Raw genomic sequence first — 27737 nt, 5'->3', positions numbered from 1 at the left:
ACAAAAAGAGCCAGTGATATTTTTTCTTTCATGTTCTTCTTATAAAGCAGCACTTGCATAACTATCACTTCTTGATATTATCTTGAAATTTGAGGCTGCACAATTCTTGTTTTAAGTAGATTCACTTTCCTTTATATCAAAGCTTTCCATTATTTAGATCTTGATAAGTATGGTAGTTCTAAGACATTTTCTAGAATACAATTAAACTTGATTCTTCCAGGCAGCTATTGCCAGGTATTACATGATATACTAATTAATTGAATATGTCAAGTGCTTGCAAAGGATGAGAAAAGATGTTCAGCAGACTAATTACACCTACAGTTCGACAGTATAAAAAGGGATTTTATATAGTATCAATATTTCAAATAAATGGAAAGAGAAAGATGAAACATGCTGACTAGACTATCATTTAAATAGATTTACAATAAAATCTGATATACTCTATGCAGTATATCACATGTGAACAATTGACATTTCAACATCTTATTTTACCCTTTGTACCTCTTTACTGTTTACATATATTGAACAGAATTCTGATGTGCAAGACTGAAGCTGACAAATGTTAATCACGTTTTTATATATATTTATATAGCATAATTATGAAAATGCTGCTTCCATTATACTTATGAAATAAGGTAAGTACAGCACTAACTGCTCTAATATGACTCAATCAAACAAAATGTGTCTGTGCTTTGATTTATCATTAATGTAACAATGTGCAAAAAAAGAGCATGATCGCTCAACAGTTACTTGTACTTGTGAGTATAGCATTGATTCTTGGCTGAACCTTATACCCAACATCTAGTCAGTTTCCTAAACAAACACAAAATAATCTGCAGATGCTGGCGTCAAAGCAACACTCACAACACGCTGGAGGAACTCAGCAGGTCGGGCAGCATCCGTGGAAAAGATCGGTCGACGTTTCGGGCCGGAACCCTTCGTCAGGACTGTAGGGAGAAGGGGCAGGGGCCCTATAAAGAAGGTGGGGGGAGGGTGAGAAGGAGAAGGCTGGTAGGTTTCAGGTGAAAAACCAGTAAGGGGAAAATAAAGGCGTGGGGGAGGGGAAGCAGGGAGGTGATAGGCAGGAAAGGTGAAGAAGGAATAGGGGAAAACACAATGGGTAGTAGAAGGAGGCGGAACCATGAGGGAGGTGATAGGCAGCTGGGGAAGGGGGCAGAGTGACATAGGGATAGAGGAAGGGAGGGGGAGGGAATTACCGGAAGTTGGAGAATTCTATGTTCATACCAAGGGGCTGGAGACTACCTAGATGGTATATGAGGTGTTGCTCCTCCAACCTGAGTTTAGCCTCATCATGGCAGTAGAGGAGGCCACGTATGGACATATCTGAATGGGAATGGGAAGCAGGGTTGAAGTGGGTGGCTACTGGGAGATCCTGTCTGTTGCGGCGGATGGAGCGGAGGTGCTCGACAAAGCGGTCCCCCAATCTGCGTCGGGTTTCACCGATGTAGAGGAGGCCGCACCGGGAGCACCGGATGTGATAGATGACCCTAACAGACTCACAAGTGAAGTATTGCCTCACTTAGAAGGACTGCTTGGGGCCCTGAATGGTGGCAAGAGAGGAGGTGTAGGGACAGGTGTAGCACTTGCACTTACAGGGATAAGTGCCGGGTGGGAGATCTGGCACAGACTGCGTGGAGGCCAAGTCCATGGGTATAGTTAAAGCTTAAATTGATAGATTTCTGATTGGTTGGGGCATGAAGTGAGAGGGAAGGAATATGGGGTTGAATGGGACCTGGGATTGGCCATGATGAAATGGCAGAGCAGACTTGATGGCCTAATTCTGCTCCTATATTTTATGGTTTTATAGTCTAATCCCTCCATTCTCAGTGTATTCAGGTGCCTATCTAAGAGTCTTTCAAGTGTCTCTGTCGTATTTGCCTCTACTACCATCACTAATATAAACCCAAGTCCTGCACATCTCCTTTGCACTTTCCCATTTCAACTGAAATGCATTCCTATATTATCAGACATTTATATCAGCTGGTTGCTCTACCTATGCCTTTCATAATCTGATCAGCTTTTATCAAGTGACCCCTCAGCCGCTCTAGACAAAGCAACACAAGTTTGTCCAACTTTCGGCACTTCTTTGTTTCCTGCATTGTGAGTTTTTCTGCATTTTGGATTTGGACTTTGGACTACAGAATCTATTTTTTAGTCATAAAGTTTTTATATTCTCTGTTTTCTCATCTGATCTTACCATTTTTTTGTGCAGGAAGAGGGATTTGGGTGGGGGGGCTGGGGTTGATGTGGCTCATTCATTTTGTTCATTTTTTTGTGCAGAAAGAGGGACTTGGGGGCTGATGTGCCTGATTTGTTTTGTTGAGAAACACAGAAAACCTGCAGCACAATATAGGCCCTTCAGCCCACAAAGTTGTGCCAAACTTGTCCCTACTAGAAATTACTCGGCTTACCCATAGCTCTCTATTTTTCTAAGTTCCATGTACCTATCCAAAAGTCTCTTACAAGACCTTATCGTATCTGCCTCCACCACCGTTGCCGGCAGTGCATTCCACTCACTCACCACTTTCTGCATAAAAAAATTTGTTTGTTTTTTTGTGTGGGAGGAAGGCTTTGGGGTTGATGTGTCTCATCCACTTTGTGTTGACTTTTGTGCAGAAGGAGGAATTTGGGGGTTAATGTGCCTGATCTGCTTTGTTTGTTTTTTTTGTGTAGGTAAAGGGATTTAGGCGTTGATGTGCCCGTTTTGTTTTTGTTTGTCTTTTTCTGCCGGGAGGTGGGATTTAGGGATTGATGATTGCGCTGCCTTTCTTTTCTTTCTAGGTTTCATGGCTATCCTGAGAATTGAAGAATTTCAGAGTTGTATACTGTACTTTGATAATAAATGAACCTTTGAACCTTATAGCACTCAAGTTACAACCAGGGAAACCTCATCTGTACCCACTCCACATTCTTCCTGTAATGCAGAATTCCAGATTTGTTCCAACCAGAGTTTATAAAGCTGTGACATAACTTCCTGACTCTTGAACACAATGCATCAACTAATAAAGGCAAGTATGCCATACACTTTCCTCTGTACTCTATCTACTTGTGCAGCCACTTCTGGGGAGCTACAGACTGTAATTGGGGTGGAAACTGTCATACAGACTATTAGTGCATTGTTTAGTCAGTGCATACTGGATCAAAAAACTTACTGTATAAGTGAAAAGTTTCTCATGCTTTCTCGGATTCTCTTGCCAATTATCTTAAAGCATAATGCTTTACAGCACCATCAATTAGAAAATTGGGGTTCAATTCCTGCAGCTGTTTATTAAGAGTTTGTACATTCTCACGGTGACTGCAATGATTTTCTCCAGGTGCTTTGGTCTCCTTCCACATTCCAAAGATGTACAGGTTATGGTTTGTAAATTGTGGGCATGCTATGTTGGCACTGAAAGCATGGTGACTCTGTGGATTAGCCCCAGCACATCCTCGGACTGTACTTCTACTTGATTTTTATTTTATTTAGAGAAACAGCATGGAACGGGTCCTTCCGACCCAACGAGCGGGGCTGCCCAGCAACCCTCCCCCCCCATTTAACACTGGCCTAATCACAGGACAATTTATAATGATCACTAAACAGTAGTCTTTGGACTGTGAATAGAAACCACAGCACCCAGTTTTAGTCGTTGATGTAAATGATACATTTTACGAAATGTTTTACTGTACATGTGACAAATAAAACTAATCTTTAAAGTCATTATCTTTAAATCTTTGCCTTCTTGAATAACAACAAAAGTTACTTTCCAATCCTGTAGAACCTTGTCTACGGCTAGAGAAGACACAAAGATATTGATCAAAGACCTGGCAATCTCACCTCTTGCCTCCCTCAATAACCTGGGATATATCCCATCAGGCCCTAGAAATTCACTCATCTTAATGTTTCCTTTTTTATACCCTCCACTTTCAAGTTACACTTCAATCACTAAACCACACTTTTATCTCTGTGAGAATTTTTCAATCAAGTATTTTCACAAGGAGTCTTTTTTCACTCAAATCAAAATCATTAACCAAATGTTACTTCTTCAAAAGTTTATAATCCTGGGATTCCTGTCCTTGCGATAAACAATGATTGGTTTATGCAGAATCCTCCTTGACGAGCTTCAAACCATTGAGTCTCTTATCTTACTTTGTGATCATATACCTCCTAGAACTTAGTTGCTACCAATTATCATGATCAATGAACATCAATAACATCTGTATCATTACTTTTCCATGATGGATAACTAAAGAAGATTTTTCCAAGCAGCAGGATTAAGCATCTCTAGCTAAGGGTGTGGTAGATTGAGAGAGGAGTTGGGAGATGTAGGTGTATGTGGTGCTCTGAAGCATTCATGAATTATTCATAATGGTATGTTGACACTGAAGGTCAGAAAGGGCTTTCTCACACATTGCGGCTGGCCAGATGTTCTCTTTGGTACTACTACTGGCCTGTTACCAGAGCATTCCAACCCAATATTGTAAATGGATTAACAGCTATATCAAAATGCAAGATGGAGGGAGAAATACATGAATGTGTCCTACGTTCACGTTAACATGTTAATATATTCATCTTATCAATGCTGCAATCACCGGAAAAAAAAACAAATTCAATTACTGCAGACACTGGAGGCTGCAGATACAGGAGTCTGGAGCAGAAAGTAAACATCTAAAAGGTCAGGCAGCATCATTGGAGGGAAAGTCATAATAGTAGGCCAATTTCTCTTTCTATAGAATAAAATTCACTATGTAATTCATATGTGCATAGCTGTTATAATAGAAGTTGTGTGGGAAAGTTACTGTGCTATGTTTTTTTGACTAAACTACAAATAAACAACATTGCTGTTCTTTTTATTTAATAACGACTTGGCTACCGTGTGCATATAAGAATGAAGCATGTTATACCATTCATACAATTATACAGTGGGATTGAGCCACGCAAATTATTTAGTGAAGGGATTACTTGAGTAAACCACAGGTAAAGAAACAGCCCAAGGAATACAGAAATTACCATGGAGAAAGTAGCAAAAACTGGATTAATTTGTTCACAAAGGCACAATAGAGGCATGTGGGCAAGAATAAAGCTGAAAGGGCTGCAGGTGGTGTACAAGATGCACTTACAATTTTGGCCACATTGACATTTATAATTTTCATATTACTTTACTTATTTATGAATATAAACCTGTCATTTCTGTTAGGAAAAGGCTCATCTTTCCAAGCAAACATAAAACATTTGTTTATTTCAGGAATTCACTTACTAAGAATTTACTGCTTCTATCTGCATTTATTGGTAAATTACTTAACATATAAACTATAATTTATAACCATGGCAAGTATGTTTATTTATAAAATTTTTTCCGAAGTACAACAATGCAATTTTCAAAAATCTACAATAAATTCCATTAACGGTCATGACTTACTTCCTCGCAGATTGCTTATTTGAAATAAAGAGCAAAATTACAGAGATTTCACAATATGAAACAAATCGACTTCCACATTAAGTTAACTTGCTCCTCAATGGAACATGCAGGTGTTCAGATTATTAGAAATTTCAGTAGCACATTCTTAAGTCTGTTACCAAAGTTGAGTTTCTTCCAATAGATGGAGCTCTTAAACTTGCAATAACACCTTGGATATAGTAAACTGAAAGTCAGGTTTTACACCATGTTACAATACCCTTCATTTGCCTTTTACATAGCAAAACACATTTTTCTTTTTAGAAAAGCCTCTCAATTATACATTGGGACAGGAAATGATTTGACTATTTTTGTTTTGTTATGAGTTGGCTTCATGCAAAAATCATTTTGCATATCCATAACTTACGCAGCTTTTACAATATACTTCTGTAAATGTTTCTTTATTGATATTTAACACTCAAATAATAAAGTAACTTTTCCTCAAGTATTAACAAAACATGTTTTGTTAGCTCAATAATATTTGAACCCAAAGAGGGCAGCAAAACATATATGCAAAGAAGTAATTAAACAGAAAGTGTATCAAACAAACCCTGACAAGTAGGGAAGCAACCATACAATGGAAACCACAGAACCAAGCTGAGTTGATGGCCAGAAAAATATCTTTTCAAAGACCTGGGAAAGGTTTCTCTGCTGGTTTCTCTGTAGCGCAGTGTTTGGGTTATGACTAGAGATAACGGGGGCTTTGGAATGCGTGCTGGCCAATGAAGGGAGATGCTTATCTTTCTTGTGTGCCCGAGCGAAGGTTTTGCAGTCTTTTGTTCAGCGGAAGATGGAGAGAGAAGATGCCAGAATGGGGAAGTTGTAGACTGCAGGATAGAGTGAACTTGGAATAGGGTCAGGAGTCAACACCCGGGGGGGGGAAATCAATGGAGAACAAACAGACAGGACAACAGTGAGCTCCAATGTTGCACATTGGACTGTTTCATGAGAATGGGCTCTTTTTTTGTTTTCTTTACTAACTCTACAGTAAATTGAGAATTATAAAACTCAATTGTTTAATAACATACTTTGTACTGTTTGTTATTTTGTGGTACTGATTTGTAACAGGGGAACACATCACGCAGCATCCACCTAAACAAGGTTTCTCAAGTTCGACCAGGCTGGGGGCTGTCTTCCCCTAGATTAAGCATCTAGCTGAACCTAGGGTTACACCTGAAAAGAGAAACTAAATGGAATGCAGATACAATCATAAAATGGTATAAAATCAAAGAATTCCTTAAACACACTGGAAAGAGAAGGCCATTGGATTATTTACAAAAAGCAAAACGTGCCTATTTTGATAAAAGAGCATGTAATAAATTGGACATCCTCACTACTACAATGTAATTTGGGATTTAGCAAGATGGTTTGGGCTGCACTAGTTCCACCTCATCACCAGTGCTGATTGAACTAAGATTTTGGTACAATAGTTTCTATATTGGTTAATGAAAGATCTGAAGAAAATTAAAATTTGCAGATATATTTAAGAGGCAACTTCTGGAATATATTTTTAGTTTTATTCTTTGTATTCTATGAAAGGTGAAATATTATTGGATAATGAGAGACAATAAGATTCATTCCTGTTACTTCAAACTAAACAGACATTTACGAGGAAAGTTATGTCTCAGCAGTTCACATTCTGAAGAAGATAAGCAGGAAACAGAGCATTTAAAATGTGTAGAAGTGTGGTGAATTTAGAATCATGCATTTGGGCAGTGAGTTAGTGGTCATAGAAGAAAGTTCAAAGTTAAGACTTACAGCAGAAATTTAACAAACCTACTTGTAGTAAGGGAACAATCTAATTGTGAACAAATTTCCAGCCCTAATGAGCCAGATTTTTAAAAGCAATTCAAAAAATAACACAATGGCTTACTGAATTCCTATCAGAAAAGGGGACACTGGATTATTAGTTTCAGAATCACAAATAATAAATCCACAGACTATTTCTGTATGTAGGATTTGATGATGACGTTCATAGGATTTGCGAGGAAAATATTGACAGTCATTAGATTATCATAAAGAATGAATAACTGTTGCTCTTCTGATATTTCCCTATTGACTACAGTATTAGGAAAGGAGTGGGAGAACATGCCAATGACTGACTTACAAACAAATGCTTGCCTTTCTAACTCTGCTCCTGTATTAGAATCTCCATTGAGTCCAGAAGCAGCGTGTCATCTTTTTGCAGTTTCTCCACAAATATCCTATGAGTGAGAGGTTAAGTTTCAAGTCATTTATATAAACCAACACACAGAAAATACTGGAGGAACTCAGCAGGGAAGCTAGGTCCCCCAGTGTTGAACAGGTCTCACCAATGTAGAGGAGGCTGCCTATCACCTCCCCCAGGTCGCTTCCTCCTTCCTTTTCTCTTATGGTCTACTATCCTCTCCTATCCAATTCCTTCCTCTCCAGCCCTTTATCTTTCCTACCTACCACCTTCTAGCTATCCTCCTTTCCTACCCCCCATCTTTTAATTCTGCCATCTTCCCCCTTCCGTTCCAGTCCAGAAGTAGGGTCTCGGCCCAAAATGTCGATTGTTTATTCAGCTGAATTCCTCCAGCATTTTGAGTGTGTTGCTTTGGATTTTCAGAATCTGCAGAATTTATTGTGTTTGAGTAATTTATATAGGTCATTAAAATGAGTTAATTAGAAAATATTTACATGATTACTTTTATGCCCTTTCTAGGGGGTTTAGGTGTCTTATTTTCTTGTGACCCTTTAGTCATTGAATATTGTTTCAATAATATTTTAAAATATTTTTGATAATTGTTGATGTCAAAGAGATTCACAAACATTCAAACAGGTTTGAAATCTGGTTTGGTTAGGAATCAGGAGATAGGAAAGTGGCACACTTCTCCAGGTGTAAGACATTTCTGTGAACTTGATTATCAGGAGTTAAGTTCCTGAGGAAGCTCACAACAATCAGGTCAGAGCCAGCTTCTTTCTGGAAGTTCCTGCCAATAGATATATTAGCAATGAATACAGAGAACTTGCTGCTCCCAATGTATTCTGGGCTATTATCTCCAAATTATAACTCTTTAGGGATAAAATAATAACAATGGAAAATGATAATATTAAACTTATGAAAATTTAGGATGCGGAATTTGATTTCATGACATGAGTAAAGTAATCTTATAATCCAAGGGTTAAAAACAGAAATTGATAATTTTAGCAAGTATACCTCTTGACAACTTCTCGCTCATGCCAATGCTTAGAAAGCACCATTATAATATTGCATAATCCCATAAGTTCCTTTACCAAGTAACTACCTAATTATCCTTTGGAAATATATTTTTGAGTTTACTTTCATCACTGTTTTGACAGAGCATGCTAGATCAAAAAACTCACTGCATAATTAAAATGTTTCTCGTTCTTTCTCTGATTCTGCTGCCAATTATCAACTAACCTGCTATAGAAACAGTTTAAGCTTAGATAAAAATACTTCAAAAATTTGAACATATCCAGCAGTTCCCATATTAATGCTCCCTGCTCTAAGAACAACACCAGAGTCTGATATCTTGATTGACATATAATTGACATATTTTATATTGATATTTTTTTTCTAAAAACTCTCTTGATCATACAGCTTCAACTCAAATTAGAAGGCCAACTTTTTTCTTAAGAGTATAGATACACAAAATTGGCTGATATATATTATCAGCATATGGACACTCCAGTACCCATATCTAAATGCACATTTTTCTCTTTCCTTTGTGGGAAAACATATTAAAGTATTAATAGTCTAGATCAGCGTGTGTAATTTCATGAATGAATTTGATTCTGTCCATATTTGAATACATTAGAGGACGAACTGATGAATCATTAATATTCTTGATTCTGCTTTTCCTACTTTCTCATTTTTTCTGTTCTTAATGGTGTTGCAGTACAAATGCACACTTCCATTTAAGTACTTTGCCAAATGGTTATTCTTCATGTATTAGCCCAGAAGACATCAACAAGATGATCAACTGGGGAAATATGTTAGTGGCTGAGCATTGTGGGTGAACTAAAGAAAAAAAATGACCTAAATACTGATAAAATAAATCAATTTTATTGTTCTGCTGCAATTTGCAGAATATTAACTTCCTTATTAAATATGCAAAGGAAACAAATTATAATACTTCCCCAAAATATTACTGAAAATTTTGGAGAAACATTTCAGCCTTCAAAGAAAATCATTTAATGCTAAAATCTGTCTGCACAAGGGAATAACTTGCACAATGGATTAAACATGATATAAGGCTTTGAATTTAGTCTCAGAAACTGGACATGGGGATCTTGAAACAGGATTATCATATATCTGTTGCTTCGACTACAAGTAAAACTCCAAATTTTCGCTCTTTGTTAATTAATAAAACTGTAGCATACAAACATGCTAATCATGCTGCTCAGTGGCCACACACCTCAGCAGTAGATCTAAACTGTGAAGTCACAGAATTATACAAGATAGAAATAGGCCTTAGGCCCAAAATACGCATGCTGATCATCAAGTATCTGTCTGTACCAATTCCATTTACTAGCAATTGGTCCATAACCTACTATACCTTGGTGATTCAAATGCTCCTCCAGATGCTTCTTAAATATTATAAGAGTAGCTGTCTACACAGCTTTCTCAGACAATGATTTTACAGTTTGCAAACACGATCCAGTTAAAAAAAAACCTTCAGATGCCCTCTGAATCTTTTGTTCCTCACCTTATATCAATGCCCTCTGGTCTTAGATACCTCTGCCGTGTGAAGAAGTTTCTTAGTACTTATCCTATCTATGCCTCTCATAATCTTGTATACCTCTATCAGGATTCCCCTCAGCTTCCTTTACAACCCCAGCATATCTAGTCTCTTCTTACAACTGAAATGCTTCATCATAGGCAACATCCTGACAAATGTGTTTTCCATCCTTTCTCGTGCAATCACATCCTTCCTATAGTCTGACAACCAGAATTGTACACAATATTGGCTAACATCAGATAAGGGTAGTCAGCAAAATGAACAACCAGCTGTGCCATGTAAAGGTGTGCCTAAGGAAGGTGGTGCAGACTGTTGTGGAATTCTGTCACATATGGAATACTATGTACATTATAATGACACTATATGGACGAATGTAGTTCCCAAGATTTTCCACCACAGAACCAGAGACCTTGTTGGGGAATAAAGAGCAGGAGAGATGTGATGGTCTCAGATGGCAGTAAGCCTGGATAGTAATGTAGGTCAATGTGAAGTATCAAGCCCCATGCACCTGGATCCACACCACAAAAACTTCAAAGACCTCACATCTCTGACTAATGCATTTTCAAATTCCACATTCTGCTGAACTCCTGAAATGCTCAGACCAGTATGTTTCATTGTTCACTAAAAAACCTAAAGTATTAAACAAGAATAAGATAAATTTAAAAATGTATACATATTTTAAGCAAATTAATACCTTGTCAATTCATTAAAAGCATAAGCATTCAGTGAAATGGAAGCAAAGAATAACAGCTGAGCTTATTTTTTAAATGAAAGTTGATCTTCCCATTCAAAAGATATGACAGTTATGGCAGATGTAAAGCCGAATGCATCTGTAAATTCGAGAGTGTCAGGGGGCAGAAGTGAGTGTAGTTGATATTACTAAGAAGAAGGTGCTTGGGAAGCTGAAAAGTCTGAAGGTAGATAAGTCACCTGGACCAGAAAGACTACATCCTAAGGCTCTGAAAGAGGTAGGTGAAGAGATTGTGGAGGCATTAGTAATGATCTTTCAATAATCACAAGATTCTGGCATGGTTCTGGAGGACTGGAAAATTGCAAATGTCACTCCACTCTCTAAGGGGAGGGGTTGTGAGGCAGAAGGAAGGAAATTATAGGCCAGTTAGCCTAGCTTCAGTGTTTGGGAAGATATTGGAGTCCAGTATTAAGGATGAGGCTTTGGGGTTCTTGGAGGCACATGATAAAATAGGCAAAAGTCAACATGGGGTAGTCAGTAAGGGGAAATCTTGCCTGACAAGTCTGTTGGAATTCTTTGAGGAAATAGCAGGCAGGATAGACAAAGAAGTGTCAGTGAATGTTATTTACTTGGATTCTCAGAAGGCTTTTCATAAAGTGCAACAAATAAGGCTGTTTAACAAGATAAGACCCTATGTATTAAAGGAAAGATACTAGCATGGGTGAGAAGTTTGGATGACTGGCAGGAAGCAAAGAGTGGGAATAAAGGGGGCTTTTCCAGGTTGATTCTTATTAACTATTGGTGTTCTGCAGAGGTTGATGTTGGGAATGATTTGGATGATGGAATTGATGACTTTGTGGCCAAGTTTGCAGACGATATGAAGGTAGCTGGGGAGGCAGATAGTGTTGAGGAAGCAGGGAGTCTGTAGAAGGACTTAGCCAGATCGGGAAAATAGGCAAAGAAGTGGCAGGTGGAATGTAGTTTAAGGAAGTGTATGATCATGGACTTTGGTAGAAGAAATAAAGGTGTAGACTATTTTGTAAGTGGAGAGAAAATTTGGAAATCAGAGGTAAAAAGGGTCCTGGGAGTCCTCATGCAGGATTCCTTAAAGGTTAACTTGCAGTTTGAGCTGATGGTAAGGAAGGCAAATACAATGTTAGCATTCATTTCAAGAGGACTATGATATAAATATAAGGATGAAATCCTGAGGCTTTAGAAGACATTAGTCAAACCACACTTATGTGGTTTCATGTGAAGTTTTGGCTCCCTTATCTGAGAAAAGACATGCTGGTATTGGAGAGGGTCCAGAGGAGATTCATGACAATGATTCCAGGAATGAAAGGATTAATGTATAATGTATGTTGGATGGCTCTAGACCTGTATTCACTGGTGCTTAGAACAATGAAGGGAGATCTCATTTCAACTTATCTAATATTGAAAGGCCTAGATATAGTGGATGTGGACAGGATGTTTCTTATAGAGGAGGAAGTCTAGGACAAGAGGACTCAACCTCAGAATACAGTGATGTCCATTTAGGACAGAGATGAGGAAGAATTTCTCTAGCCAGAGGATAGTGAATCTGTGGAATTCATTACCACAGACAGGAGGATAAGTCATTGGGTATATTTAAAGCAGAGGTTGATAGGTTCTTGCTTAGGCAGGGAGTTAAAGGTTACAGATAGAAGCCAGGAGAATGGGGTTGAGAGGGCTAATAAATCAGCCATGATGGAGTGGCAGAGCAGACTCGATGGGCCAAATGACCCAAGTCTACTCGCTCGTGTTATGGTCTTGTGGTGTTATGGTCTATCCAGTCCATAGATCAGAAACTCATAGAATGCCTTAACGAGTCCAGGGACAATTGAGAGGTCTGATGCACACAATATGTATTCTCATCTTTTATGGTGCAGAATGATAGGCTAATTAGCAGCACATTTTAGATCAATTTCTATCGCTCTGAGCTTGAAAGTAACATTCCTAAGTTCATTTCACTTAGCACATATAACTTCCACAACATGTACCCATAGACACTTAATCAAAGCTGACAGTTTTTTATAATTAATAATGTTCATGTTTTTAGATATTATTTAACAACAGATTTGTCCCTCTGTAGCATGATAAGCTGGCATGCAAAAGGAACTAGCAAAGCTAATCTGGTGGGGCAGGGGGTGCTGATATGACTGCAAGTGCTTATTCCCCAAAAGTACAATGGCCAGTAGTGGAAAGACCATGTCTGAAGCCCTGCTTAGCAGTTGATCTGAAATAACAGAAGCTGGAATTTTCATATCTGATCTGCTTTCTCATATCCCATTCCTCCTCATTCCATAAACTTTTTAATTTAAAAGTTGCAGAGAATTACAATTACATTATCTTGTCCCCCTTTACAAATAAGAAATTCAACCTGGCAAGGTAGATTTGGAGAAGCAAGAAGTCACACCACCACTTCATCTGATATACACAGCCATCAGTTCAGCTACAGATGCAGTATAAATAAGAGGATAGTTTGGAGACATAATTTGTATTTGGCTCATGTAATCAGGGTAAGAGCACAGCTGGCATAGGCACTCAAAAGACAAAGTCATATGCATATTCTGCTGTAGGAAAGTCTGATGGAGCTCTGTAGGACAGTTTCCATAAGAAGGGCAATGAATGGGCACAATGAAATTTGATGGAAGGGAAACTTGCATAATTCCTGCATGCAATGTCAAATGCAGAGAGCAGAAATGCAAATTCTCAATTTCACTGTGTTTAGATCTTCAGCCTCTTATGTTTACTACAGAAATAGAGGGAAATTCAATGAGCATATTTTTGAGTCCAGTCTTGATCCGGTGTATAATGTCCATGGTCTCAAATTCCATTGCAGCACTAGAAGTAGCCAATTTTAGATCACCCACATCATCATGGAGGTGTATGTAAAACATATGTTCAAAGATCTGTGATTGTACAATGCTGAAAATTAAATCTTTATATCAAGATGGCACCAACAGGATTCTTTTTGAATAAAAAAGATCATTTAACAACTTCAACTTCTGTCTCTATATATTTCTTTTAATTAAAGCTACTACTTGTTAGTGGCTTTGGTAAAAAAAATTAAAAAGGTCATAATCATATTATAAATTTCACAATCTCAGTTCCCAGCTATTCAATGTAATCTCTGTGTAATATGGAAATTCAACAGCCAAGTTCTACACGATAAATCCACACAAATAACAACGTGATAATCTGCTTTTGTGTTGTTGGTTGATGGAAAAATGGATTGGATACTAAGGATATTTCTCTTATTCTTTGGAATCCTGAGTATTCACTTGAGGGAGAAAATAAAGTTAATTTTACACCTACTATAAAAAACAGCTCTTCTATCAGTTCAGCCTACCCTCTGTATTGCCCTGGTCTAAACTTTTGTGCACAAGGCTTTAAGTGAAGTACTTCCAGACATTACACAATAAATTATTTTCCAAAATTGTTATACAGAATACAGTGCCAGTGACAATACACAAACAGATGTGAGATGAATGAACATATTTTTAATGATTGTGGCAACCTGAGACAAAAACGTTAACTGAGGACCTAGGAGAATTCTTTGATAGAAACTGGCTTGGATTTTAAAGTTTCTACTGGAACCACTGTAATAGGCAACTGGGATTCTGGCTTGACAACACTAATGAAGGCTCAATAAGCATTGACAATTGTCTGTCAATTTCTTGAACAATGAATGGTGTTAAACAACTTAAAGAGAAGAGAGAAGGGAAATGACACCAAAGCTTGTGTATGTCATCATCCAATACCTACATACAACATTGTAGTTGTTGTCTGGCTGATTTAAACCATATTCAGCAGTGAATCATGTGAATGTTTTAACATCTTCAAAAAAATCAGCTCCCCAACCAAATAAATGGCATTGCAGCCACCTAACAACTCTCTGATGTAGTATTTCTACTTTTTACTAAATTTGCAGTTTGGTATGAATCCTAAACTGCAGATTAACATTTGAGCAGAGGTTAAGTTTATGCCAGAACAAAGACAGACTGGCAGTAAGATTAAGAACATAGAACAAAATGCATAATATAGGCCCTTTGGCCCATGGAGCTGAGATGACCTTTTAATCTACTCCAAAATCAATCTAATGCTTTCTTTCCACACAGCCCTCCATTTTTCTTTTATCCATGTTCAGATCTAAGAGTCTTTTAATTGCCCTTAGCCACCACCTATAGCAGCATGTTCCACATATCCACCAGTATCTGTATAAAAATCCTACTTCTGGCATCCCTCCCCTATACTTTGTGCCAATCACCTGAAGATGATGCCTTCTCATATTATCAATTTCTGCCCTAGGAAAAGCAAGTACTGGCTGTCCACTCAAACTATGCCTCTTTTCATCTTATACACCTCTATCAAGTCACCTCTCATCCTTATTTCCTCCAAAGACTAAAGCCCCAGCTCGCACAACCTTTCGTCATAGGACATGCTCCATATAATAGTTCACTCTGCCTGCTGGGGGCAAGCCAATTCTGAATCCACACAGCCAAGTTTCCATTCATCCCTTGCCTCCTGACTTTCTGAAAAAGCCTACCACAGAAAGCCCTGTTGAACAGTGTACTAAAATACATATATGTCATATCCACTGCACTACCTTTATCAATTAGTTGTCAGTTCCTTGAAGAATTCATTCAGGCTTATGAGGCATGACCTGCCCATCACAAAGCCAGTCTGACTATCCCTAATCAGATAATGTTTCTCTAAATGCCTAATAATCCCGTACCTAAGAATCCTCTCCAGTAGTATGCCCACCACTGATGTAAGGATCACTGGTCTGAAATCCCCAGGATTATTCCTCTTACCTTTCTTGAACAAAAGAGTAATATATGCCCTCCTCCAATATTCTGGTACTATTCCTGTGGCCAGTCAGGAAGCAAAAATTTCTTGAAAGAGACTAAGAAGCAGTCTCTTTCAGCATATATTCCAGGAGAATTAGTATTTAACTGTTAAAAGTTAATTATCTAATCATAGGTTAAATTATTAAATGGTAATTTAACCATTGGCCCCAGTTGGTCATTTGTGTATCTCTTCTTGCTTATATCGTGGGGACACAAACACACAACTTGACTGTGTTCAGATCTGGTTCAAACTTTCTACTCATCCATTTTGAATGGCTGGCCAGAGGTTTTTATTTCCTGAAAATGTAATTTCTCATAGTAGTTCAACCGGATGGGGTGAAATTAATGTTGGCAGGAGTACGAAGTGAACCCACAGCAAAGGGACTTAAAGTGCTCATTCTAAGATTTTCTCCATTGTAAATCAACAGAAAGAAAATGGAAATTACCCACTAAACAGTCAGACTCTTCTCAGTTCTGTTCTGCTGATATGACTAACACAACCGTAACCAGCCCCTCATTCCTCATAATGCCCAAATCATGTCTCTATAGGAATGATCAGGTTTGTACAAAATATTTCAACAAGCAACCGAGTTCACTGTTATTCATCTTTAAAAAAAGTTGCTAATCTTTCCTCTATTTATAGAAGTTAGCAACAACTTGCTTTGTTACAAATTTCCTCAGAATTGGAAATATGACTTCTTATCAAATGAAAACCAAAGCGTAACTTCAAAATATTAGACAGGGGGAAGGGGAGAGTCAGCTGCCGAAGTGAATCCTGTTAATTCAGCGGTTTTTTCACGAGTCTTTTCAAGAGTAGCCACCCAACTAGTAAGGCGGAGACGCTTACAGTTTTCCTTTCATTTGGTATCGGCGTTCTTAGTATCTGTGGGGCAAGTAGAAAAAGCAAACGGGATCCTATCTGAAATTTACAAATGAAGTTCAATTGACTCATGAAACACTGAAATACCTCCACGGCTTGCTTTTGGAGGTCGCACAGTATAGAATTCAAGAAGTTACAACAAAATTGCAATTCAATGCTGGTAAATCTGGGACTGGGTCAGCCATGTTTGCTTGCACAACAATTATAATATCCGCCGGGAGAAAATAATTGTCACTTCGCCACTTACATACACTGTAAATTTCATACTTCGGGAGATGCCGGCGTTCTGTTTGAGTGCAATGCACGTAGCAAAAGTGTGACCGACTACGGAAGGTTCAACTTCTCCAGGGGGAAGTTGGCATTCGAAAGGGGAACAGAGACGTAATTTGCTAGTTGAAATAACGGTGACTCGATTTAAGTGCAAATCATTCTGTAATAAAACTATTAAATGGTAAAGCTTTAGAATATGTTCAGGGGTTAATGGGTATCGCGTAGTCAACATTTGATATAAACATCCTCTATCGGCAAGTTTGTTCACAAAGTTCAGAGTTGATGTTTGAGAAGACGACTTCGGTTTAGAGCTCACTCACCCCGAGATTGCGGAGAGCTTTTGATGTGCGCTTTGTGCCATCTCACAACCCTTGGTCCGCGTCTTCTGCATTTCAGATCGCAAGGACGGACAATCCACGGAGGCATCTCCAATGGAAATGACCAGTTCACGGTAAAGGGCAACTTGGGTGTTGAAGTCTTGCACCATCTGAAAAAAAAAATCTCTTGGTCATTGCCTTGAAGAGTTTGCTATAGTTTCTCTAAAAAAGAGAGCGGCGGAATAAGATTCGGAAAAAAATTAAAGATCGGCACTGGCTACTACTTAAACTGGAAAGAAAATCTGAAGGTCAGTCGTGGGACAGTCATACACTTCATCTGCGAAAATGCATTATTGTGTATGCATACACTCCCGTCCTATAATACAGCGAATAAATAGCAACATTACCACTGCACCAACAATCGCGACCCCTTAAAATACTTAAAAAATGTAACTCTATGAATTGTACCTGTCCAGCTTCCATCTGAGCCGCAAATCAGTGCAACCACGGCAAATAAGTCTGACTAGTTTCTGGTGTAAGATCAGTAAATCGGCACCGTGTTGGTAAAGGAAAACATGTTCGCTCTTTCTAAGAATGATACACCCATAACAAACAATTCTGTTTACATGGATACTTAATTAAAACGCCAAGGTTGATTTTAGTTAACGCAGAGAGAAGGGACTTGAGTCTTTAGGCACGGGAATACCACTTAGTATTCAATAAAGCACTTCAGTAGGCAAGGAGTTCACATGCAATAGAATAGATAAGACGGTGCCATAAATAGACGCGTCAGAATAACACTGACATTCAGTCATCAGTCAGGCATTCAGGCCATTGCTCCACATTAACAAATATGGTTGTGCATTTGCACGTGATCAAAATTGGAAGTAGTTTTGATGGGGAAAGGGGAGTGTCAATGTGGATTTTTAAATGTTCTGTGTTCAGTAGTTCGTACTTACCATCCTACACTCGTCCAGTGCTCGGAAGGACTTAGCGGCGCTCTCCGAGCTGCCTCTCCGCTCCGCTTCTCTGTATTGCGCCTTCCCGAGGTGAAGGATGGATCCGGGCGACTTGGGGCCGGTTTTGCGCCCATTCAGTGCAGAACTCATGCATACACATCCAAGATAAAATGGTCTTCGCTCGGGGTGAGGCAGGTTGCAACGGATCGCGCTCTCCGGGAAAGAAATGGGCTCTCAAAATGCAAGAAAATTGATGCTTTCTCTATTTTTCCCTTTCCCTTCTCCTACATAACATTGAGCCTGCAAAGCGGGCGCTGGCTTTCGTCTTTCAACATGCTTCAGAGTCACCACTATCTAGGATCAGACGAAATATCCTAATGTTAACATGCTCCATACTGTTTGGGATGATGATTTCATCGGGCAGAAATTCACATCTCGAAGATTTAGGAGTTTCCATTAAGAATTAGACGAATGCAGAAATCTTATGTGAGAACGATCTCGCTTTTAATTCTCCCAGGGTAGGCAGTCACAACGGTTTTTTATTTCACTTTTTTTTGGAACAAAAAATTCGAAGGTTCCAGGTGGGTTGGAAGTGGCTGTAGTCGTTTTCTCTAATCGTAAGTATTTCCGAATGGCCTTTGTGCTGTTCTAACCTTGGTGAAAATGCGAAGCGCAGGAATCAGCCAGGCTGACGTGAATAGCGACACAACAATTGATAGGACAGGAATATTAATACAACGCCAAGAGCTGGATCTTGCTGTTTCGACACCGAGCCAAGGAAACATGAAACGGCATCGGCAGTACCTCAACACGATGTCTTAACCCTGACGCGTTCAGATGTTAGGAAGGCAAGTGGCATGGCAATAAAATAGAACGATTTCCTTGGCGCGAAGCATTTACCTCCATGTATAGGATGTGACTCCGCTTTACTTCAGTAAAACAATCATTCCCTTTACCTTAGAAACAAGCTTTGCTCGAAGCTTCAGTTGTACATTAACAGTACCACGCCATTAAGCCAAATAGGAAATAAAAAATATGCGATATCACACCTGTTCTATATAGCGTGGTTACATGAAAACCTCAGACAAATGCTTATTCCCGAAAAGAAATATTGAGAAATTCTAAAAGAGAAACAGTGTGAAAAAATATTATTGTTGATACTACAGTTGATACCGTAACGAGCTCATTGTGCTCGTTAAAAATATTCTCTCGAAGATCATAATCCATTGGTAGGAATCCGGTAGACACCTGTTAAAGTATCTGTACAAAAAGCTCAGAGGCAGTCATTTCTGCCCAGATATCTCAGGGAAAGGGTTGCTTCAATTGATAGCCATTATAATCTTGCTTATTCTGCAGCGCGAACAACGAGGATACCAGAACGCACAGCAATAATCAGAGAATGAATAAACAATAACCCAGTGAAAATACCTTTTCTCTCTTTTCCAGTTCTAACCAAGTGTCTTCGACCTGAAACACCGTTTCTCTTTCAACAATTGCTGCCTGAGTGTTTCCAGCATTTTCTGTTTTTAGAACTATATCTGAATGGCAGCTAGACACCAAGAGGAATACAATGATAAATGGAGATCAAATAAAAGGCATGCATGAATAGCTTGTATTTCTAAGTACATATTGGTAACATATTTCACTATTATTGCAACTAGATTAACATTATGATGCATGGAAGGTGAAGCTGGAGAAGAAGGGCCTTAGAGAGAGGCAGTGAGTGAGTTCTGGTCATCTGTTGTTGTGACATTTTTTCGCCAAAAAGCTAACATAGACTATTTTGTTCATTGTATCCATATCTGTTCTTGTAAACATATATTCAATTAATCTCATTACTTCACCAGAGCTATGCACAATAAGGTTCACTGATATTCTTGGATTTCTACAATATTGGTCAATGTTCATCCTTTCTGCATGTGACATTATTGTACACTGAGAGTACAGACACTTATTATGACCCTACTGGAAGCCAGTGTACAGAAAAGAAAGGAACAACAAACACATTTGGGACAAACAAAAACAGAAAATGCTGGAAAGGTTTAGCAGTTCAGGCAGCATCTGTGGTTAAAAAAAGTCAATGTTTTGTCAGAACTGGTAAAGAGATGTAATCTAGTTTTCAAGAGGACAGAGGAGGTCTAGGGAGTGGTGGCCTATTTCAGATTATTCATTGTATGTAACATCTCAATTGTTTAAAGTACAAATCCTTTTTGTCAATATTGCTTGCTCAGTTATTTGAAGTCAGTGCCCACTGGTACCTATAAGGTAGTAGTCAACATGAGAAGGTACAAAGGGATGAGAAACTACAGCTCAATTGCAATGTAATTTGATCAATGGATCGAATAGGAAGAAGGATAAAATAAATAAGAAAGAAAATACAAAACAGAACTTTCTAAACCGAGGTCAAGGGTCTCCTGTGACCAGTGAGTTAACATAAACAGTCCATGAAGCTTTCCAAATCACCGCAGGAAGATTTCATCCATTTCTAGCACCAACAGATCGGAAAGTTTATACCCCTGATTACTTCCCACCTCAGGTCTCTCAAGTTCCCCCATCACCTCTTGGGTCCTTGGAACCTCCATCTTCTTCCCACTCTATCTACCCTGAACACTCTAACCCTCCCCTCTGATGCCACCAACTCCCTTCCCCCATCTGATATCAGCTCTAATCCCTGCTCTGTCTTCACCATTCCCTTCTGAGGTAGTACGTTCAGTCCTTAACAAGGACTTTCCTTTGTCCCCCTTCACCACACCTCAGTGAGTTCTGCACCAGCCATGATGCTGAGTTCTTCCATCACCTCTGTCTCCAAGCTGACTTCTATGGCCAGAGTTCCTCACCCCACACCAATGACCTCTTCTCCTTTGATGGTGAGGTTTTAATTGGTGCAGAGAGAGTGGAAGAATGTGAACGTGCTGTTCTCCACTCTCTCTGCACCAATTTCAACCAAACTATCAAACCCACAAACATAGGGCATGCTTTTGTAGTGTGGCTGATTCACCTCTACCTTGCTGAGGATAGGCAGCAACTCTCATTCACCTTCTTTTACTTACCACGGGGTCCCGGCTCTCTGTTCCACGCCCCTGCGTTCCAGTCCCTCCCTCGACCAAGGCTCTGCATTCCTGTCCTTCTCTCAACCAAGTCAAGGCTCCCGGCTTTGTGTTCCGAGGTTCCTGTTTCTCAAGACCACGTCATGTCTTCGCCCAGTTCCGGAGTCTGGGCCAGAGTCAAGACCCAGATTCTGGGTTCTTGTCCAGTCTCTGGCACGTCATGTCCTCGCCTTGAGGAATCCAAGCCTCATCATGTCCTCGCCTCGAGGAACCCAGACTTCGTCATGTCCTCGCCTTGCAGAACCCAAGCCTCGTCATGTCCTCGCCTTGAGGAACCCAAGCCTCGTCATGTCCTCGCCTCGAGGAACCCAAGCCTCGTCATGTCCTGTAGCCACGTCATGTCTTCGCCTAGTTCCAGAGTCCGAGCCCGAGTCTAGACCCAGGTTCTGGGTCCTTATCCAGTCTCTGGCTCGGAGTCCAAGCCCAGGCTCCCAGTTCCCAGTTCCTAGTCCTGGTCCCGCTTGCCTAGCCTATGTCCTAGCCCAAGTCTGTGTTCTGGTCCCAGTTCCTAGTCTGCATCCAGTCATGTCCCTAACCCAGCTCTCTAGTCAAGTTCTGTTTCTAGTACTTCAGTGTCTGTGTCTTGCATTCGGGCCTGCTCCCAGCGCCCCCTTTGTGACATTAAGACCATAAGACAAAGGAGCAGAAGTCGGCCATTCGGCCCATCGAGTCTGCTCCACCATTTTATCATGAGCTGATCCATTCTCCCATTTAGTCCCACTCCCCCACCTTCTCACCATAACCTTTGATGCCCTGGCTACAGATACCTATCAATCTTTGCCTTAAGTATACCCAATGACTTGTCCGCCACTGCTGCCTGTGGCAACAAATTCCACAGATTCACCACCCTCTGGCAAAATTTTCTTTGCATCTCTGTTCTGAATAGGCGACCTTCAATCCTTAAGTCATGTCCTCTTGTACTAGACTCCTCCACCACGGGAAATAACTTTGCCACATCCACTCTGTCCATGCCTTTCAACATTCGAAATGTTTCTGAGGTCCCCCCTCATTCTTCTAAACTCCAAGGAATACAGTCCAAGAGCAGTCAAACGTTCCTCATATGTTAACCCTCTCATTCCTGGAATCATTCTAGTGAATCTTGTCTGAACTCTCTCCAATGTCAGCAAATCCTTTCTTAAATAAGGAGCCCAAAACTGCACACAGTCCTCCAAGTCAGGTCTTACCAGTGCATTATAGAGCCTCAACATCACATCCCTGCCCCTATACTCTATTCCTCTAGAAATGAATGCCAACACCTTCTTCACCACCGAACTCAACCCTGGAGGTTAACCTTAAGGGTATCCTGCATGAGGACTCCCAAGTCCCGTTGCATCTCAGAACTTTGAATTCTCTCCCCATTTAAATAATAGCTTTCCTGTTTATTTCTTCTACCAAAGTGCATAACCATACACTTTCCAACATCGTATTTCATTTGCCACTTCTTTGCCCATTCTACCAATCTATCCAAGTCTCTCTGCAGACTCTGTTTCCTCAGCACTACTGGCCCCTCCACCTACCTTTGTATCATCAGCAAACTTAGCCACAAAGCCATCTATTCCATAATCCAAATCGTGGATGTACAACATAAAAGGTACCGGCCCCAACACGGACCCCAGTGGAACACCACTGGTAACCGGCAGCCAACCAGAATAGTATCCCTTTATTCCCACACTCTGTTTCCTGCCAATCAGCCAACACTCTATCCATGTATGCAACTTTCCCGTAATTCCATGGGCTCTTATCTTGTTTAGCAGCCTCATGTGCACCTTGTCAAAGGTCTTCTGAAAATCCAAATACACAACATCCACTGCATCTCCCTTGTCTAACCTACTTGTAATTTCCTCAAAACATTGCAATAGGTTTGTCAGGCAGGATTTTCCTTTAAGGAAACCATGCTGAGTTCTGCCTACCTTGTCATATGCCTCCTGGTACTCCGTAACCTCATCCTTGACAATTGACTCCAACAACTTCCCAACTACCGATGTCAAGCTAACAGGTCTATAATTTCCTTTTTGCTTCCTTGCCCCCTTCTTAAATAGTGGAGCGATATTTGCAATCTTCCAGTCCTCTGGAACCATGCCAGAATCTATTGACTTTTGGAAGATCATTGCTAATGCCTCCACAATCTCCACAGCTACTTCCTTCAGAACACGAGGGTGCATTCCATCTGGTCCAGGAGATTTATCTACCCTAAGACTATACAGCTTCCTGAGTACTTTCTCTGTCATAATTGTGACTGCACACACTTCCCTTCCCTGACACCGTTGAGTGTCCGGTATACTGCTGATGTCTTCCTCAGTGAAGACTGATGCAAAATACTCATTCAGTTCCTCTGCCATCTCCTTACCTCCCATTACAATTTCTCCAGCATCACTTTCTATCGGTCCTATATCTACTCTCACCCGTCTTTCACTCTTTATAAACTTGAAAAAGCTTTTAGTATCCTCTTTGATATTATTTGCTAGTTTCCCTTCATAGTTCATCTTTTCCCTCTTAATGACTTTCTTAGTTTCCTTTTGTAAGCTTTTAAAAACTTCCCAATCCTCTGTCTTCCCACAAATTTTTGCTTCCTTGTATGCCTTCTCCTTTGCTTTAACTTTGGCTTTGACTTCTCGTCAGCCATGGTTGCATCCTTTTTCCATTAGAAAATTTCTTCTTTTTTGGAATATATCTGTCTTGCACCTTCCTCACTTCTCGCATAAACTCCAGCCACTGCTGCTCTGCCGTCCTTCCCACTAGTGTCCCTTTCGAGTCAACTTTGGCCAGTTCCTCTCTCAAGCCACTGTAATTTCCTTTACTCCACTGAAATACCGACACATCAGATTTCGGCTTCTCTTTCTGAAATTTCACAGTGAACTCAATCATGTTATGATCACTGCCTCCTAAGGGTTCCTTCACCTCAATCTCTCTAATCACCCCTGGTTCGTTACACAATACCCAATCCAGTACAGCTGATCCCCTAGTGGGCTCAACAACAAGCTGTTCTAAAAAGCCATCTCGTGGACATTCTACAAATTCTCTCTCTTGAGATCCAGTGCCGACCTGATTTTCCCAATCCACTCGCATGTTAAAATCTCCCACAATTATCATAACACTTCCCTTCTGACAAGCGTTTTCTATTTCCTGTTGTAATTTGTAGTCCACTTCACAGCAGCTGTTAGGAGGCCTGTATATAACTGCCATCAGGATCCTTTAACCCCTGTGATTTCTTAGCTCAACCCATAAAGATTCTGCACCTTCCGATCATATGTCACCTCTTTCTAATGATTTAATATCATTTCTTACTAATAAGGCCATGCCACCCCCTCTGCCTACCTGCCTATCCTTCTGATACACCGTGTATCCTTGGATGTTCAGCTCCCAGAGACATGCATCCTTTAGCCACGTCTCAGTGATGGCCACAATATCATAACTGCTAATCTGTAGCTGTATGACAAGATCATCCACCTTATTCCTTATGCTGCGTGCATTTAAGTATAACACCTTAAGTCCAGTATTTGGTACTTTTTGCTTTGATTGCACTGCAACTCATCCCAATGGTTTCAAGTTTGCCCCATCACCTGCCTGTCCTTCCTGACATCTTTACTGCTCACTATCTTAGATTTATTTCTGTTTTCCCCCTCCTCTGCTCTATCATTCCGGTTCCCATCTCCCTGCCAAATTAGTTTAAACCCTAACAGCTCTATTAAACCTTCCCACCAGGATATTGGACCCCTTCGGGTTCAAGTGTAACCTGTCCTTTTTGAACAGGTCATACTTCCCCCAGAAGAGATCCCAATGATCCAAGAATCTGAAGCCCTGCCCCCTGCACCAGTCTCTCAGCCATGCATTCATCTGCCTGATCCTACTATTCTTGCCCTCGCTAGCATGTGGCACAGGTAGCAATCCCGAGATTACTACCCTGGAGGTCCTGCTTCTCAGCTTCCTTCCTAACTCCTGGAAATCTCTCTTCAGGACCTCCTCCCTTTCCCTATCTGTCATTGGTACCAACATGTACCAAGAGAGCTGGCTGCTCGACCTCTCTCTTCAGAATATTCTGGACCCGATCCGACACATCTCGTACCTTGGCACCTGGGAGGCAACGCACCATGCGGGTATCTCTATCAGGCTCACAGTATTTCCTGTCTGTTCCCCTGACTATAGAATCCCCTATGATTACTGCATTCCTCTTTTCCCTGCTTCCCTCCTGCACGACAGCGCCAGGTTCAGTGCCAGAGACCCGGTCACCGTGACTGTCCCCTGTCAGGTCATCCCCTTCAGCAGCATCCAAAATGAGATACTTGTTGCTGAGGGGGGCAGCCACAGGGGTGCTCTCCACTATCCGGGCATTTTCCTTCCCTGTCCTGACAGTCACTCAGTTTTCTGACCCCTGTAGCCTAGGGATGACTACCTCCCTGTAGCTCCTGTCTATCACCTCTTCACTTTCCCTAATAAACAGTAGGTTATCAAGCTGCAGCTCCAGATCCCTAACACGGTCTCTGAGGAGCTGCATCTCGGTGCACGTGGCACAGATGTGGCCATCAGGGAGGCTGGAGGTCTCCCAGGATTCCCACAACTGACACTCTGAACAAAGCACTAACCCTGCAGACATGCTACCTAATTCTACAGGAAACAAGGAAAAGTAAGTTACGCACCCACCTACTGCGCCAAACACACGCACTTTTTAAACCGTTAGCTTGTACTGTTAGCTGTGTGAGCCCTGCTGTTCCTCTGTCTGTCTGGGCCGATTCGCCAAGGGGAAAAAAAAGAGTTGGTGCCTCACTCTCGCCTCTTCTTGTTTCCACCTAAGCCCATTGAGCCAAAGCCCTACACTCTCTTACTAGTGACTCTGCTGCCTGCTCTGACCGTTGCCTGCTGTATAGGGTGGTCTCCTTTTTAAATTCTCCGTGCTGTCGTGTCTACATCACGTGCCTGCGCAGTCTTGCCCTTCTTGTACTCAAAGAATTTTTCATAAAAAACTGCCTTCCTTCAGAATTTAGCTCTCACGCTGCCCTTCTTGTCCTGATCCAAAAGACAACCTAGTCCCATTGATCTGCACTCAGACCATAGCTCTCCATACCCTTACCATCCATTTACCTATCCGAACTTCTCTTAAATGTTGAAATAGTTTGCATGAACCACTTGTGCTAGCAGTTTTTTCCACACTCTCATGACCCTCTGGGTGAAGAAATATCCCATGTTCATTTTAAGTTTTTCACCTTTAACCCATGACCACTCAATTTCACCCTACCTCAGTGGAAAATGCCTGTTTGCATATACCCTATTTTTACCTCTCATAATTTTACGCACATCTATTAAATCTCCCAACAATCTTCTACATTCCAAGCTATTCAATCTTTCCTTGTAACTCAGGTCCTCTAGTCCCGGCAACATTCTTGTAAATTTCCTCTGTGCTCTTTCAACTTTTATTACATCCTTCCTGTTGGTAGGAGACCAAAACTAAACCCAATACTCCAAATTAGGTTTCACCAACACCTTATATAACTTCTATATAATACTCCATCTCCTAAAAGCACTTCAACTTAAGATGGCCAATGTGCCAAAATCTTTCTTTACAACCTTTCTTACCTGTGCTGGAACTTTGAATGAATTATGGACCAGTATTTCCAGATCCTTTTGTTGTACGGCACTCCACAGTGCCCTATATTCACAGTGTAAGACCTATCCTGATCGGTCCCGCCAAAGTGCAACACCCATCACTTGTTTGCATTAAATCCATCTGCCATTTTTCAGCCGTTTTCCATCTGGTCCAGATCCTGCTGCAAACTCTGATAACCTTCCTCACTGTCCACTACACTCCCAATCTTGTTTTTTTGCCACAAATGTGCTGATCCAGTTGATCACATTATCATTTAGCTCATTGATATACGAGACAAACAATGGATCCAGCACCGACCCCTGAGGCAATCTATCGGTCACAGGCCTCCAGTCAGAGAGGCATCCAACTACTGCCACGGCCCAGAAATTTAAATACCGAATCTCAATAGCATTTGAATCCCTTTTAAAGCAAATATTGGGATTTATGCAAGGGATTAAGGTTGATGTAGATAGAACAATGCAGGTCAGGAATAGGCCCCTCTCCCCTCGATGTTGCACTGTAATTAAATTGCTGTAATTAAGCTGTTGTAATTAAGCCACTGACACCTGTTTCCCTCTAGCTACACATGATCCATATATCTCCATTCTTTGCGTATTTATGTGTCTAGCTTATAGCCTTTTTAATGCCTCAATTGTTTCTGTCTCCAACACCACACCCCTGGCAGTACATTCGCAGAAACCACCACCTTCTTTGGCCTGCACATCTCTCGTGAACCTTTTCCCTCCCACATTAAATGCATAGCCTCTGGTATTAGCCATTGCAACTCTGGGAAAAAATAAAATATCAGCTGTCTACCTCTATCTATGCCTCTCATAATTTGGTAAACTCAGATCTCCCCTTGCCTCTACTGGTACAGAGGAAAC

General features: G+C 40.6%; 1 protein-coding gene across 6 annotated transcripts in view; it reads right to left on the bottom strand.

Moving 5' to 3' along the window:
• rgs7bpa (regulator of G protein signaling 7 binding protein a) overlaps positions 1-18744 on the bottom strand; it is a 70733-nt gene extending 51989 nt beyond the window's left edge. For 2 of the 6 annotated variants that reach the window (XM_072252600.1, XM_072252601.1), the window contains exons 1-2: positions 18169-18724; positions 17213-17379 (exon numbers count right to left, since the gene is read on the bottom strand). In XM_072252600.1, coding sequence (XP_072108701.1) covers positions 17213-17379; positions 18169-18318 — 317 coding nt within the window. In that variant the 5' untranslated portion in view covers positions 18319-18724. Of the gene's footprint in view, positions 1-16869; positions 16935-17212; positions 17380-17677; positions 17945-18168 lie in introns of those variants that run through there. The other 4 variants (XM_072252605.1, XM_072252599.1, XM_072252603.1 and 1 more) reach the window with 4 other exon arrangements.
• Positions 18745-27737: the final 8993 nt, after the last annotated feature.

Source organism: Mobula birostris, chromosome 3 (genome assembly GCF_030028105.1).
Source record: "Mobula birostris isolate sMobBir1 chromosome 3, sMobBir1.hap1, whole genome shotgun sequence".
Lineage (NCBI taxonomy): Eukaryota > Metazoa > Chordata > Chondrichthyes > Myliobatiformes > Myliobatidae > Mobula > Mobula birostris.
This window is presented reverse-complemented; position numbering and strand designations above follow the sequence as displayed.